The sequence below is a fragment of the Erythranthe guttata genome, chromosome 13 (genome assembly GCF_056151865.1).
Source record: "Erythranthe guttata isolate IM_541 chromosome 13, IM_541, whole genome shotgun sequence".
NCBI classification, from domain to species: domain Eukaryota; kingdom Viridiplantae; phylum Streptophyta; class Magnoliopsida; order Lamiales; family Phrymaceae; genus Erythranthe; species Erythranthe guttata.
Window position 1 is genome coordinate 19,039,851 of NC_142545.1, and position 15,575 is coordinate 19,055,425.

The 15,575-nt window shown below is 39.4% G+C and overlaps 2 protein-coding genes across 3 annotated transcripts; one reads left to right on the plus strand and one right to left on the minus strand.

Annotated features, from left to right (window-relative positions):
• The first annotated feature begins 464 nt into the window (after positions 1–464).
• AAT1 (amino acid transporter 1) lies at positions 465–4,514 on the plus strand. Its single transcript, XM_012972016.2, has 3 exons — positions 465–864; positions 2,468–2,897; positions 2,998–4,514. The coding sequence occupies exons 2-3, from the start codon at positions 2,474–2,476 to the stop codon at positions 4,371–4,373; spliced, it is 1,800 nt and encodes a 599-aa protein (XP_012827470.2). The 5' UTR covers positions 465–864; positions 2,468–2,473; the 3' UTR covers positions 4,374–4,514.
• AIR9 (Outer arm dynein light chain 1 protein) lies at positions 4,459–15,243 on the minus strand. 2 transcript variants are annotated; one of them, XM_088812607.1, is made up of 38 exons: positions 14,841–15,243; positions 13,535–14,442; positions 13,318–13,389; positions 13,081–13,146; positions 12,852–12,923; positions 12,697–12,762; positions 12,533–12,595; positions 12,379–12,444; positions 12,189–12,288; positions 11,919–12,020; positions 11,314–11,549; positions 11,115–11,229; positions 10,787–10,907; positions 10,477–10,652; positions 10,231–10,366; positions 9,895–9,995; positions 9,740–9,787; positions 9,439–9,623; positions 9,235–9,352; positions 8,961–9,088; positions 8,629–8,797; positions 8,378–8,496; positions 8,095–8,263; positions 7,930–8,014; positions 7,761–7,834; positions 7,552–7,671; positions 7,246–7,441; positions 7,048–7,169; positions 6,745–6,952; positions 6,517–6,590; positions 6,229–6,367; positions 5,939–6,120; positions 5,675–5,830; positions 5,451–5,582; positions 5,306–5,364; positions 5,172–5,204; positions 4,943–5,074; positions 4,459–4,854 (listed from the first exon to the last, which is right to left on the minus strand). In XM_088812607.1, the coding sequence occupies exons 2-38, from the start codon at positions 14,417–14,419 to the stop codon at positions 4,678–4,680; spliced, it is 5,202 nt and encodes a 1,733-aa protein (XP_088668733.1). In that variant the 5' UTR covers positions 14,420–14,442; positions 14,841–15,243; the 3' UTR covers positions 4,459–4,677. The 2 variants fall into 2 exon arrangements, with proteins under 2 accessions (XP_088668733.1, XP_012827469.2); XM_012972015.2 differs by having other exon boundaries at positions 14,838–15,208.
• Positions 15,244–15,575: the final 332 nt, after the last annotated feature.

Genomic DNA, 15,575 nt, shown 5'->3' on the forward strand with positions numbered 1-15,575 from the left:
TTCTTTCATTAAAATTTGGAAATAAACGTAACCGAATAAAGAACGGAAACTGGGATCCCACTGCCTACACCAAAATTGACCGGATCCATGGGCCCACTAATCGAATTGACCGGCCGAATTTTTAGGATCGAATTTCAGCCGTTGATACGATAACGGCCAGCCTCCAAAATCGAGATGGACAAATCACAAAATACGGCATCTTTCCGCTTACTATGAATGAATCTCCTCCAGCACGATTCTTCTCTCTCCTCTGAATCTCCAATTGTTAACTAACACTCACATAATCATATCAATATATTTATTAAATATCAATTAAATACACTATTTCGATTTAATTAAAAAATAATATTATTATTATTATCGTAATCAATTGAATGATATAACAATATGAGATGCGATAGTGGTGCCTTGGAATACGGCAACGGAATATTATCGTGTTGCATATAACGTAGGCTTCTTTCTGTATTGATCACCACAAAAGATTTACCGAATCTGTAATTTTGGAAGATGAATATACTACCTGAATACATTTTCTAGTTAAATAGTAGATGTTTACACTTGCACTTCATTTATTAGCAAATTTAATTACTCTAATATTATAATACGAATTTAAGTAATAAAACAGCTGGAAGCAGTCACTGACTCAAAATTCAACTCCGAATTGACCGCTATTAATCAATTATTATCACTTAGCAATTTCTCTTTCCTCCCTTCATTAAGAATCTGTTCATACTTATTAAACACTCATTTTACCCTAATTACATATATATATATATACACTGCTAACTCAACCTAGCGTCTGCGCTGAAATTCAGAATTACGGGATTCATTGTCCGTCAGATCCTCCAGTGATCGCTGATTCAGGTTCTCTCTCTCTCTCTCTCTCTCTCTCTCTCTCTCTCTCTCTCTCTCTCTCTCTCTCAATTGGTTCATGAGTTGCTCGTCGTGTATGTATGTCAGTATAGATATAGCTTATTATAATACATAAACACACATGTATACATATAATATGCTGCGTTCTATATTGAGATTTGATTGATAACGATTTACTGCGACTCTAATTGCTCAAGCATAGCATCTTCCGCCGGCCACTGGACTTTTCTGATTTTTTTTTTCATATAAACAAAGTAACGTTTCCTTTGTTTTATAAAGCTTTTCGTCTTCATCCATCGCAATTTACTAATTAGTAGGATATATTCATGTGAGCTAATTGCAAATACCACCTCTGTGTTATCTCTAATTGCCAGATACCCCCCTGTGAAAAAAAAACTCACCAACACCCCCTTGTGTTAACAAAGTCAAGGCATCGACACCCCTGGACGCAAATCGTGTCACTCACTCGCGGGTTGTGCGATTTTTAATGGTATTTTTAGGGTGAAATGTCATAAATACCCTTTATAAAATAAAAAATAATCTTGTTGGTTAAATTATGAATAATCTAAATTTATAGGACCAAATTGTAATTTTAAGAATTGCAAAATAAAATAATAATGCAGAAAAATATTATAAGAAAAAAAGAAGAAGAAGAAGACAGAACATCGTCTTCTTCCCCCGTTCCCCACCCCCAAACCCCAACCCTGCCAAGAGAAGAAAAGTTCAGCAACACCACCCCATCTTCTACAATTCTCATACCAGACCCGAATCCGTACAACCCGAGGCTAATTAAGCCCCAATTACAGCAATGGTTATCTAAAATCTCCAAGTAATTTCTCTCGACGGCGACGATTTTAACAACGGCCGAACTTGCTAGGTCAAAATTGCGTCTTTTGGTTATTTTCTCTTCTCTTTCTCTTTCTTATCGCCACCACCGCCGTCAAAATAAGAAATTGGGGGAAGGTTTGAGGCTCGTGTAAAGTAATTTGTTGGTGAAAACTAAAGTTTCAATAAATTAAAATTTATGGGTGGGCGGCGGATCTAGAGAAGATGGTGGTGTTGGTGAAGGAGAGGTGAAATGGTGGTGAGCTGTGGCGGAGCCGAAGCGGCAACCCGGTGGAGATATGGTGGATGAGTGGTGAGAGTTGGGTGGGAGGGTGGGGAAGAAGAACGTTTTTTTTTTTTTGGTTTTTCTTTTCTTTTCTTTATTTAATATATAATGTAAAACTAAAAAAAAATAGAAAACATATTAAAACTTTTAATGTTATAATATATATTTCATTCTCGTTTAAATATATTTTATATTTTTAGTATTTACAAAATAAAAAACTACATAATATTTATAAAATTATAATATATTTTATTAACTGCTGAAAAAATCACAAGGGCATTTTTGTCACTTTACCTTCAGTCAAAGCCTAAAATCACAAAGGGTGCAGTGTGCTTCGAAAATGTTAACACAAGGGGGTGTTGGTGAGTTTTTTTTTCACAGGGGGGTATTTGGCAATTCGAGATAACACAGGGGTAGTATTTGCAATAAACTCATATTCATGTAGATTCAAATTTTTGTTTTTTTATTTTTTTAAATTTTTAGGGAAATATGGGGGGTGTAGTGGAAGCCAACGGCGGTGGATCGACGGGGCTGACGAGGAGGAGGGGATGCTCGTGTACGAAAGACGATTTTCTCCCCGAGGAGTCGTTCAAGAGCTGGGGCAACTACGTCAGCGCATTGAGACAGACACCGGCTCGCCTGGCGGACCGGGTTCTCACCCGGTCGACTGTGGAGGCGGAAATGGAGATGAAGACCCGCAGTGGTAACGAGATGAAGAGGACGCTTTCCTGGTGGGACTTGATCTGGTTAGGCTTGGGTGCCGTCATCGGCGCCGGAATATTCGTCCTCACCGGTCTCGAGGCCCACGATGACGCCGGCCCTGCCGTCGTCCTTTCCTACGTTGTTTCTGGACTCTCCGCCCTACTCTCCGTCTTTTGCTACACCGAATTCGCCGTCGAAATACCTGTTGCAGGTGCGTATAAATAAATATTTATTTATTTATTTATATATAATATAAGATACTTTTCAGAAGAAAAGTAGTTAGAAGGGTAAATTCGTCTTTTGCATTACAGGTGGTTCATTTGCCTACCTTCGGGTGGAGCTCGGGGATTTCGTGGCCTTCATCGCTGCCGGAAACATCCTCCTCGAGTACATAATCGGCGGCGCCGCGGTGGCGCGTTCCTGGACGTCCTACTTCGCCACCCTCTGTAACCACAAGCCAGAGCAATTCCGCATCCACGCAACCTCCCTAGCCGAAGGCTACAACCAACTCGACCCCATAGCCGTCGCCGTCTGCATAGTCATCTGCTTAATCGCCGTCCTAAGCACAAAAGGCTCCTCCCGCTTCAACTACGTCGCCTCAGTCGTACACATCGCCGTCATCCTCTTCATAATAATAGCAGGCTTCATCAAATCCGACACCAAAAACCTCACCCCCTTCGCCCCCTTCGGCCCCCGCGGCATATTCAGAGCCTCCGCCGTCCTATTCTTCGCCTACGTAGGGTTCGACGCAGTCTCCACCATGGCCGAGGAAACCAAAAACCCCGGCCGAGATATCCCCATCGGCCTCGTCGGATCTATGGTCCTCACCACCGCCATCTACTGTTTAATGGCCATCGCTCTAACCATGATGCAGCCGTACACAACCATCGACGTGAACGCCCCTTTCTCAATGGCGTTTAAGAAAGTGGGGTGGGGGTGGGCCCAGTACCTAGTCGCCTTCGGAGCACTTAAGGGTATGACGTCAGTCCTCCTAGTTAACTCCGTCGGACAAGCCCGTTACCTCACACACATCGCTCGCACGCACATGATGCCGCCATGGTTTGCCAAAGTCGACCCCAAAACCGGAACCCCGATAAACGCCACGGTTGTCATGCTCGCCGCCACTGCAGTCATAGCTTTCTTCACAAAACTCGACATACTATCGAATCTTCTCTCCATCTCGACTCTCTTCATCTTCATGCTAGTATCTGTTGCGCTTCTCGTCCGTAGATTCTATGTTAGCGGAGTGACAACAAATGATCATCGAAACAAACTAATCGTATGCCTTGTCCTAATTATCGGATCATCGATCACTACAGCTGCTTATTGGGGAATTAGCGAAACAGGGTGGATCGCTTATTGCATAACGGTGCCCGTTTGGTTTCTTGCTACTGCAGGGCTGTGGTTTTTCGTTCCTCAAGCGCATAAGCCCACGCTTTGGGGGGTTCCATTGGTGCCATGGTTGCCTTCTGCTTCGATTGCCATTAACATCTTTCTGCTTGGATCGATAGATAAAGATTCTTTCATAAGGTTTTTGGGTTGGACAGGGTTTCTCCTAGCTTACTATGTGTTTTTCGGTCTGCATGCATCGTACGACACCGCTAAGTTCTTTGACGCAAAGGCGATACAGGAGAAGGCGTATAGCAAGGTCGAGGAGGGACAGGTGGCATCATCAGCTACACACTAGATTAATTATTTTCCACTAGTAGTTTTGTTCTCCAATTGTGCATATTTCTGCGTAAGTATTTATTTAGTTTGCATTTCATTGAACATGATACAACTCACAAGTTTCTATTCATTCTGAATCGCAATTTCTAAATTTCAATCATCGGTACGCGTCTACAAATAATGAACAGAAATCACACAGAAAGAACAAGCCTTCCACTCGTAAAAAAGAGAGGAAAAGGCTAGAAAACAAAAAAAAAATCAAGAATTATATCGAAACGAAGTAGATAAATGTATTTTTTTTTACATATACAGAGGACTTTTTTTTATGTCTCTATCTTGAGAAGAGTATTGAGAGATGTGCTGTTGAATCGCTGTGCAAGACCTCGGATGACAAGGACGATGACATCACGGAGATGCCGTGTCTGTACCATCAAATCCACTTCGTTATCACTGTCTACAACGATTCTAAGACGATGTTGGTCGTTTCTGAATAGCTCGACCTACATAAGACATAACTTATAAGACAAGAAATGCTCAACACAACAATATGTTATACAACATAAGAAGACGAAGAAGAAGAAAACATACATGGAAAGGAGGAGTATAACTTCCACGAATTTCTGTCGTAGGAAACGATGTTTTAGAGCCGGGCTTTACAACCTTTATTCTCTTTCTATTCACTTCCAGAATTCGTCTCTCCAGACTTCCGACTCCAGGTACCTGGAATTTACAAAATGATTTTTTTATATACTTGTTGATGACAATTGACAACGAGTCGAGAGGTAAGAATAATAGAAAGAAAAAAAACCGTAAGTACCCTTTTAGGAGATCGATCCTTGTCGCACAGGGCCTGTACAAGAACCACTTTTACGTAAGTTTGGTGAACATTATTCATTTTGAATATATAAGTATCAGAAAAGAGTGGTAATTCTTATTTGATAGTGTCTATACCTCAAACTTAACAGATCCAAGATCTAGTTTCTGCTTCACTTCCTTAAGAACATCAGGCTCTGCAAGTAAACAAAATAAATATAAATAATCAAATTATACAGTGTAATAAATAAATCGACTTGTCCACAAGAATAAAAATATATACCAACTGCGATTGGATCCGTTGATGCAGAAACAGGTTGCCCTTCAGTTCCATCGTCTCTTACTGGTGTATAAATAGCAACCAGCCTGTACCCTACATCGTCAACATTAGCCTCGTACATCCTTCCTGTCTCACCTGCACCAATGAAGTCGTTCAGATAATTATAATACGGAACAAAAAAATTCTACATCGTAGTATAAAACAGAGCAAAGTACAAAATTCTATACCGGGAATAGAAATTAGGTCAGGACTTCCGACCATTGACCGAAGCCATTGGATTTGACTTTTTCCTTCCTTTCCCCCACTGTAAATTCCCCGTACAGCGTACAAATTTGTGTGGAAACCTCGACCCTCGATTTCCAGCTTGTCCATTCTAGGAACTCCTGAAGACAGAACAAGTGTGGACACTTTCCTTACGTAAGTAATGTTTCTTAAAGGTTTCAGTTGATTATAATAAAAAATATTAATGCGAATTCATCGGGAGGGAAAACCTGGTAAAACGGAATCAGTTTCAGCATATGCCATCTCACTCGATCTTCCGAACACGTCAGTAACTACGCATTCGCACCTCAGGTAGCGACCAATGTCTTCAAACCGTACCTTGTAGGAGCACGACCGCTGTGAAGGGAATGGCTCAAAGGACTTTTCGCTTTCATTATCAGTTGAGAAAAACCTACAATTAGAAGCGAACGGGATTTATGAATATGGTGATAAAGAACAATATTGGTTAAAAAATAGTTTAAATAATGTTCATGATAGCATGTTGGATATGGGAATATACCACTGGTATCTAACTACTTTCTTGTACTTGCCCCAAACAAGCTGTTGATTTTCGCTCTTTGGGATAACTTCGAGGGCAGTCAATACTTCTCCTTCAACAGCTTTACCGGTAAGAGCTACCATCTCGATTCTTGGCAACTCTGACATAAGATATTTTTTAATTAGAAATTTTAATGATTTATTCATCTCATGTTCGCATTCTCAAGAATTATCTTACATCAGTTAGTACTAGAATAGGTTTATTGTAAACCTGCGATAAAGTCGCCGAGTAGGAAGGTTAAAATAGTACCTGGCAATATTACATCACTTGGTTCAGACAATCGAAGTTCTCCGACAACTGAATCTGAGCGAACTGGAGTATATCTGCAACACGCGTGAAATAATTTAATAAACTTGGTTATTAAAGCTCCATTTATTTCATTCCGAATTGCATATTCATTTTTATTTGATAGTGTGAGATACACCATTTTCAAGTGATTAGAAAAAAATAATAATAATACAGAGCTCAATCCATTACCCAAACAACACTCTGCAGTTATAATCTTCATCCGAGACTTCATAAATTTTAGAATTAGCTCCACCAATAAGAACAATTGCTTCGTCGTCAGTTTCTCTGTACCAGCTATAGAGGCTTGCTCCTTCATATCCACCATAATACTCTCCTTCTCCATGATAGGTGCTCGAAGACGACTTTTTCACGCGAACATTAGAAACAATTGGAAGAGCTGCCACATAAAACCATTTACAGGTTAAGTAATATAATAAGAAATTGTAAATTACTGGATAAAAAGTAGGGAAGGAATCATTTTATAGATCCTACCTGGAATGACTGGAGAGTCGGAATTCGACACCAACGGAGTACCACATTTCCCATCTGACCGTGTTGGCAGCCAATACAATGCTAAATAAGATCCCACATCTTCGAGCGACGGAGTATACGTCCTGAGCAGAAGTAATTAACTCAATAAGACAGAGTGTTGCGGCGAATTTCAAATGTATAACTTTCAAAAATACTTACAATGCCTCTCCACATATATCAACATTTTCGAAATTATTCAACAGTTCGATGAGAGCAGATTGATGAAGCTTATTCTTTGTTCTGAACCAAATATATTTTCCAACTCCTTCTTGCCCTCCGAAATACGTTGTTTCGGGGACCACTTCCTGACCCTCACGGCATTCGGGAATCACCAACTCAACACCTAGAGGCTCCCCTGTATAAATATTATGTTTTTAGACCTAGGATCGTGAGTTTTTACATGCATTGCATTATGTAAGAGATAAACTGGCTGTTAGAAATTCATAAACATGATGAATCACTAACCAGGAGCAACGGGACAAGAAACCAGTGTCTTTGGAGACCCTTTCAAGCCATCGGCACGAACAGGCGTATAAACAAGTTCGACACAATCTCCCACTTCATTAATAGTTAAATCTAAAAACTCTGCATTGGTTAAATCCAATTAATCAGATCATGAAAACCAAAATAGATAGATGGATAGAAAAAACTAGAGCAGAGAAATATTTATTTACCTCCATCTTGAAGTTTCTGTGTGTAACCATTGCTTTTCACTTTGAACCACTCGTAGAAGCAATCTCCCTTCGCCCTGAAAACGAAGATCATAACATTTAATATAAAGAAAATGAAGTTTGTAACGAGACAGTAGTTGTAATAAAAGATGATATTTCGGCAGAGGCTTACCCTCCAGTGTAATTAGCATTGAAGCTCAGTCGTGCACCTTCAATCACGGATCCTTGAAACTCAAGCAACTGACATGTTGGGGGTCCTGAAATTATAAGAATTTGCTCACCTGGCACTTTGTAGCGTTTTCTGAGAATTGAAATACAGTTTTCGGAAAATGCTTACCAGGCACAATTGGTCCAATTTGTTCAGAAAGGACAATAGGACCTCGGGCCCAGTCACTTCGAATGGGCTCACAAGAAACTGATATGAAGAAGCCAATATCATCGACGGAGATCATATGTGATGAAGAAGTTGCACCGTTAATTTCATCATGGGTGCCATTTGAACTAGTCTGCAATAAAACTTTCCATAGTTTAGATGAAAGGAGAACCGAAATTACGATAACTTCACAAGCAAAAGAACGGAATGAATATGCTAATGATACTTTTCAAATCAAATCAAATACCCGGAACCAGCGGTATATTGACTCTCCCTCTTCACCACCCCAGTATTTCTTTTTAACGTTGAGAATATTGCCTTCAACGGCAGTTCCGATAACTTGTAAAGAAAGCAATCTTGGGCTTCCTAAAAGGGGAATAACATGGAGACAATAAATTTATCCCGCATCAGCAAATATCAACGTTTAAACATGGAAATTCACTTGAAAGATGGTAGTATTGAAATCAGCTTCCATTTGATAACTTATGTCTTAGTTACCTGGACGAACACGTTCTTGTCCCATGTAAGTTCTTGGTTCGCCTACAATATCGTCATCGCGCACTGGGGTACAAGTAAAAGATATGAATTTACCGATTGCATCCTTCGGAATTCTGTATTGAAGAAGACCTGAAACCTCGGGTATTAGGGTACCAGAGTCAGTGTCCACCTGCACAAAGTCGAGCAATATAGAAAATTAACAACTAGACGAAGTGAAGGAGAATGGAAGTTATATAATTCTCAATACAATGTCTACCCCGCTCGAGGAAGACTTAAAAGCTAATCATGTTTTATTAATGTTTTTATGGGACAGTGGTTTTGTAGCAACATACCTCGTGAAGATGCCAATTATAGATGCTTTTTCCCTCATGACCGCCGATGTAACCATAGGATGCTGTCAAAACTCCACCTTCAGAGTACTCTCCCGTTACAGACAAAAAATTAAGCTTGGGGGGCAGAGCTGCAAGAATTATAAATATATGTTATCAATCATTTTAAAACATTTAACGTCGAGCATTTCCTACACGACTGAATATTCCCAGAGACCAAAAAGAGTTTAATGAGTACAGTGCTTTCGCAACTTGAATTTGAACAAAATGTACTCACTCTCAACAGCTGTATCACAAATCACATAAGCTGGTTCACCAGATTCACCATCCGGGGTCATTGGCGTAAATTTTGCAACAATGTAACTGCCGACAGCTCCCAGAGGAATCCGAAATGCCTACATAGAGAAAAACGCAAAAATAATAATCATGATATCGATTCCACATAATGGGTTAAGACAAAAGGCTGCTTGGCTCGTCTTACCTTTGCAATCTTAGACGTACTTAATGCCTCGATACCATTTTCACCCTCAAAAGTAGAAGAAGCGGTTTTGAACCACTGAACTCTGCTAGAGGCTTCAGTTCCTCCGGTGACAATACCAGTCACGGTAATCTTACTTCCCTCCTTCAGTTCACCAATTATCTTCATATTTACAACTTTAGGTGGAGCTGTTATTTGAATAAAGAAAACGGAAGGAAATGTAATTCTTGTGCCTGAAGTATTGCCCCTCGATATTACGAGTAACGTAGTAGCCAACTCACGATTAAAATAAGCTGTTACATACCCTGTTTGATTATCTGGGATGCTGTGGACATAGAATTCCCTTCCTGCCCTGAGAACAGTTGAAAACACGGGATGACTATGCGTTGCTATAAACAAGAAAATATAATGCAGGGTAAAGAAGAACAAATCCAACGCTTGCATGATGAAAGAGCTTACCCTCAAAGTTCACAGGAACATAAACAAATGCCATTCTTCGTCCAACATCTTCTTTTGTTAAGGTATATTCATTAGTACCCATCAACACAAATGAGCGTTCTCTGCAAACAGAAGATGAAGAAAGCAACTAACTCAGTCTATATGGGAAAAAAAATTGATTACATCTCCCCGACAAGAAAAATAGATTTCAACGGAAACAAAATTACTATCAAGACTTGCACTATGCAAATAATAACCTACATACTAAATTTACTCACGAAACGAATATCAAATTTTCAATTGGACCAATTGATTTAAATCGATAATCATGGCAGAAATAACAACTAGAACACTAACCCAGTATCCTTATCTTCATGAAACCATTCGAACTTGCTGGGGCCTTCTTTTCCTCCAAAATACTCTCCAACTCCTCTGATTGTATTTCCTTCAACAGCATCTCCCGTAATTTGTACATTACTCACAGACGGAGGAGCTGTCAACAAAGACCAAAATAAAGTACTTCATAAAATAATGGATCCGTCAAAAAGCAAAAAAAGTGGTTAATATATAATACATGCTATAGTACATTCATCGACCTCGCACCTGCTTTTACATAATCAGTGATTGCATACTGAGGTTCCCCTTTGGCTCCTTCTTCAGTTACGGGGGTGTACATATAAACCAGACATGAATCTATGTCATCTAGGCTAAGTTGATATTCTTCTTCTTCCGCACCAGCAATCACCACAGGGCTGCTATTCCATCGTCTCCTAAGCCAACTATAAAAAAATATAAAATTAAAAAAATAAGTTTCTTCCACGTGAAGAGAATAGACCTTTTTTATTCGGCAAAACGGAACAGTTCAAACTTCAAAATCAAAATGCTTCCATATGGCAACCTTGGATGATCTCACCTAGCAACACCTTTCCCTGGAGTACCCCCACACCAAGCAACCTCGGCATACCCTTTGACTTTGTTCCCTTCAATCAGTTCCCCATGGACATCAATCTTTATGACCTTAGGGATTCCAGTGCCTATAGAAAGATACCTAGAAATAGTTAATTGACAGGGAAAGAAAACATATCCACATGTAAATCTTCATTGAAATAAGAACCAACACTATGAAAAAGCCATATTCGTGAAGCTCACGAGCAAACTGGAAACAAAGCCTTCTGGGAAGATTTTGAGGTTATCAGTTATCACAAACAATCAGCTTATTTTAATTTGCAGGAAAAGCATACCTGGACAAATTGGCGAAGATATTGCAAAAACTGCGGGATATTCGGTGTCTCCCAGTATTGGAATACACTCCACTTTCAAGATTCTACCGATGTCGCCGCACTTCGGAAAGTAGGTCTAAAATAGAGTTAAAGCCATTTGTTAAAACTTTTTTAAGTTATGGATCAAATATTTATTTTCATGAAAAAACTATCTGCACACCTCTCCGCTTGCACTAGAAATCGCTGTGAAGTTTGAAGCAGTTTGCTCTCCTATAAACCATTGGTACTTCAAGTCTAATTGCACACCACCATTAGCTTCCGTTGTGTCTGTTTCAAACTCAAAGTGGCAAGAGCAAGCATCTTCCTCAAATGGTTGGTCAACAGAAGCTCTTTTAAGCAAGTATCCAGAAGGAAGTTGTTCTTTCCATTGTTCTAACATAAACTTAAACGTAGAATCTGTTGACAGAAGTAAGAATATTTAGACGCTGAGAAACGAATGGAGGAAAAAAGTTCAATGGTGGTAGTTGCTGCATGTCAAAATTTAAAAATTATATTTACAAAATCCGTAATATCAATTAAAACTGGTCTAAAAATTCAGGTTCAGCTCCTTGCTGACTCAGATAATATTGCCCTCTCTCAATTGCCTTCTTTTCAGCATGTCATTTTGAGCCCTTATTCTTTATATCCACTATTAACTGAAATCCTTATCATCATAACTTAAAACGAAAAAAGACAACCAAACACTTCCACGAATGCAACTGAGGAATAGAACTATGAGAGGGCATTATTCGGAAACTAAAACAAGAGCGTTTCGTGAACACTTACCTACAGCTTGTTCTGGACGGCACAACTCCCAACCACCACGAATACATAAGGCAGTGTTTGAAGGATAACGCTTGGCAATTGCTATTTCCTCACGCGAGAGATCTGCAAGATATTCAACCAGGTAAACATTGAAGCGCATACGGTAACTATTAGCCGGAATAACAAATTTGGGGAATGCACATTATAGAGCTGCATGAAGGCACTATAACTACCAGAAAACGTTACCAAATGAAAGCAAAAGGTTAGGTTCAATACAACCATCAGACTTACCCCTGTCGTTGAATTTTTTCAAGGTTGGACCAACAAGCAAAATCGAAGCTGCTTCCAGATGAGACATCTTAAGTATTGGATTCTCCTCAACACGCAAATGCTGCAATTTTATCGTGGTAAAAATATGCATCAAATGGCATTCGGCAATCATGATTGTAATATTGATAAGGGGAACATGTTTGCCACTAACCTCAAGTGCCGGCAAGTACGGGAAGCCTTTCAATGTTGATATTTTGTTTTTGCTGGCTGCTAGTACCTATGAGAACACAAATATATCTTTTGCAAACTGAAAGGCATAGGGATACTAAAATTTGTAAAGCAAAAAAAAGGGGAGTAATAAACACCTGTAAACGAGGCTGGCTTGCCATGGAAAGAGATTTCAACTTATTCTGAGCGACAGACAGAAACTGCAAGAGCACAAAGACGATTGTTTTAGCATCATGGTCTGAAACAATCATAACTAATGATGTTCGAAAAGCATGAAGACAAACAATTTCTGGATATTCACCTCCAAGTTGGGAAGCTCGGGAAGGCTCTTTAAAGAAGTGATTTGATTTCCAGCAAGATAAAGTTGCTGCAGTAAAAGGAAATTGTACAACTGTAAAAAACAAGCATCCATTTTCTAAATAATAGATTGTTGAGAAAAAGGAAAATAAGGAATACCTGCAGAGCTTTGCAATTCTCAAGTGGCTCAAAACCAGGCCCTTTGAATTCATTAAAACTCAAATCAAGAACCTGAAAGTAGAACGAGGATTATGATGTGCAAGGACGGTTGAGATAGAAACAAGACGCTGACTAGAGTGGAATAAGAAGAATCGACAATCGCAAACTTATTTCTATACGTATTTAAACTATAAATTAAGATACATGAAATTGAGCAATCTATACACACCTTCACCCGTTTCAGGACTCCAATACCATCCAATGCGGACAAGAGATTGTCTCTGAGATAAACAAACTGCAGAAAAACGAGTTCAAAATTATAGTTTCATGAGAAAAAAAGAAATTGGGAAGTTTAATATCAGAGGTTACACGGCAGCAAAGCCTATACAGAGAACTATATCACATAAACTAGAGACGAAAAAACTAAAAACCAACGCGTAAACCTCAGGAACTGTAATAAACAGACCTCCAGATTTGGTGACAAGTTCAGTCCACCACCATGGAGACTGCGTATCTTGTGACCTCTGAGATCCAACCTCTTCATTACAGGAAAGAAAAAAAACACGAGACTTCAATTAAAAAAAATTGACCAAGAAATGGAGGATTAAGGTGATAAAGTTCCAACAGAAGTTGGAAGTTTATCACTAACAAACTAAAAATACATTTTTGTGAACTATTATTACCACGTCATCACTAGCTTTCACCTCCACTTGAGGAAGCATAATCATCCGCGAATCCCTACTTTCCGGAGTTCCCACTTTTTTACGGCCAAGTAAACTAGAACTTCTATCCGCAGATGTTGACATACCACCAGATCGGGACCCACTCGATACTGCGGGCGATCGGGTGGTAGAGATGGGAGAAGCCTTTGCAATTGACTTCCTAACAGAGCCACTACTTCCAGCACTATCCAGCGATGGAGAAGCAACTTTCTTGATTGAAGAAACCGACGGTTGAGATGATCTCACTGGAATCTTTTTACTCGAATCTTGTTTGCTCGAAACAGAACTAGTCGGTGTCCTTGGAGTTCTAACAGTAGGTGAAATAGGAAGAGGCTTTTGAGTTTCCGTAATGCTCTGTCTGATAGTAGGCTTAGCACTAATGGAAGAAACTGAGCTCCTCCGAATTTCTGGGAGAGATTTCCTCAGAGGGTCCGATGCTAAAGAGGTGGTTCTTTTACCTGCTGAACCAGTTTCATCGCTCTGTCGTTTTGTAATAGATATTGGCTGCTTTTCAGGTAAACCACCGGTGCTGCTCCTTCTTGTCACTGCAACTGATCCTGAAGTGCGTGAGGCACTACTCATCGTTGGTCTAACCAGTGTTGATTTTTTCTCGATTGAACTAGGGTCCGTGCCACTCTTTGTATCAACTTTTCTTTTGGAAACCACCCCACCTGTACTAGTGACCTTAGATGTTACGGTATTTGGCTTCTGCGCCTTAGAGACTTTTTTCGCACTTTCAATGGACGGTTCTTCATGCAGCTCTTGTTGAGTTTCCGACGGCTTCGTATCGTTATTTACGTGCATCTCCACCGCATCTTCAGTCTGTTGAACCACTAATGCCTCCATTTGAGGAAGCACCCCAAGCCAAGCTTCAATAGATAAGAAAATAGGTTTTAGTTACAATCATCATAAAATTAGACCAACCAAGAAGCAATATTGCAAATTTCAACAGTCTGGTGCTCCCCTTTTTCCAACATAAGCAAATTGATTCCAATAAAAGCCCAAATAAGCCAAGAAAAAAGCAGCAAAACTGCCAAACTTATGTTCTGGAGCCTAACCGACATAATTATTCAGTCCAAGAAAAGTAAAAAATTAAATTTCAGTCAGATAAAATTAACAAAGACCAGCAAGAAAAAAGAGTTGCCACTCTCGATTTCTTGATTATAAAGCCCACATTACTACTCAATTAAAGAAAAACCAGGAAAAATCAGTGACAGCAATAACAAATAAGACTAAGCATTTCTATAGTTAAGAATGCTACTACTACCTTCAAATAGCTTAGATCTGGTGGTGGAGTCAGTTCAGAAACACCTCCAAAATAAAAATCTTAGGGTTGTAAGGAAAGCACACTGTAAACTACTAAACTATACGTACATCGATATCAATAATGTAAGAAGAATACATAACAGTTTCACACCAGTATCTCTTTCACTTTTCTCTTTTTTCAAAGAAAAAGAAAAGAGGAGAGAGAGAGAGAGATAAAGCAAAGTAGGAGAGAGAGAGGGGGGGGGGAACTGAAATAAGTTTGATGAAAGAATAATGGAAGTGGTCGAAGAAGATACAGAGAGAAAAGTATATATATGTATATATATATTTGTTGTTGGGGCCAATTATATAATGTGGATTACAGTGCATACATAGGTTGTGAACTTTTGTCAGGAAGTGTAGCTACTAATTGCTCCGCATAGTATTTTGGGGTCGAACTGTAATTTTAGGTTTTAGTGGGGTTTTTTTATGAAAATAGTGGCAATTTTGGAAAGTGATATTGGCGGAAAATCGTGTGCGAAAAGGACAGGCTGTAGAAGTTTTTGAAATCGATTTCAAACGTTTGGGATGGGTTTATTCGGTGGGGCCCTACAGGTAGGAAACAATGCAGTGGTGTTATTGCTATCAGCAGAGCAATTTTCCCACGTGCCAGAGCGAGACTGCGGTTGTTTTACGGTTTGACCATCTTATTTCTCTAATTTTCTATTGATTTATATTTTACTTTAATTTTTGACAA

Coding starts and splice junctions, on each gene's coding strand:
- AAT1 (XM_012972016.2), top strand. CDS start 2,474: ATGGGGGGTGTAGTGGAAGCCAACGGCGGTGGATCGACGGGGCTGACG. Junction 2,898..2,997: donor CGTCGAAATACCTGTTGCAG/GTGCGTATAAAT, acceptor TTTGCATTACAG/GTGGTTCATTTGCCTACCTT.
- AIR9 (XM_088812607.1), bottom strand. CDS start 14,419: ATGGAGGCATTAGTGGTTCAACAGACTGAAGATGCGGTGGAGATGCAC. Junction 12,596..12,696: donor CCGAGCTTCCCAACTTGGAG/GTGAATATCCAG, acceptor GTGCTCTTGCAG/TTTCTGTCTGTCGCTCAGAA. Junction 5,583..5,674: donor TGACCTAATTTCTATTCCCG/GTATAGAATTTT, acceptor TCATTGGTGCAG/GTGAGACAGGAAGGATGTAC.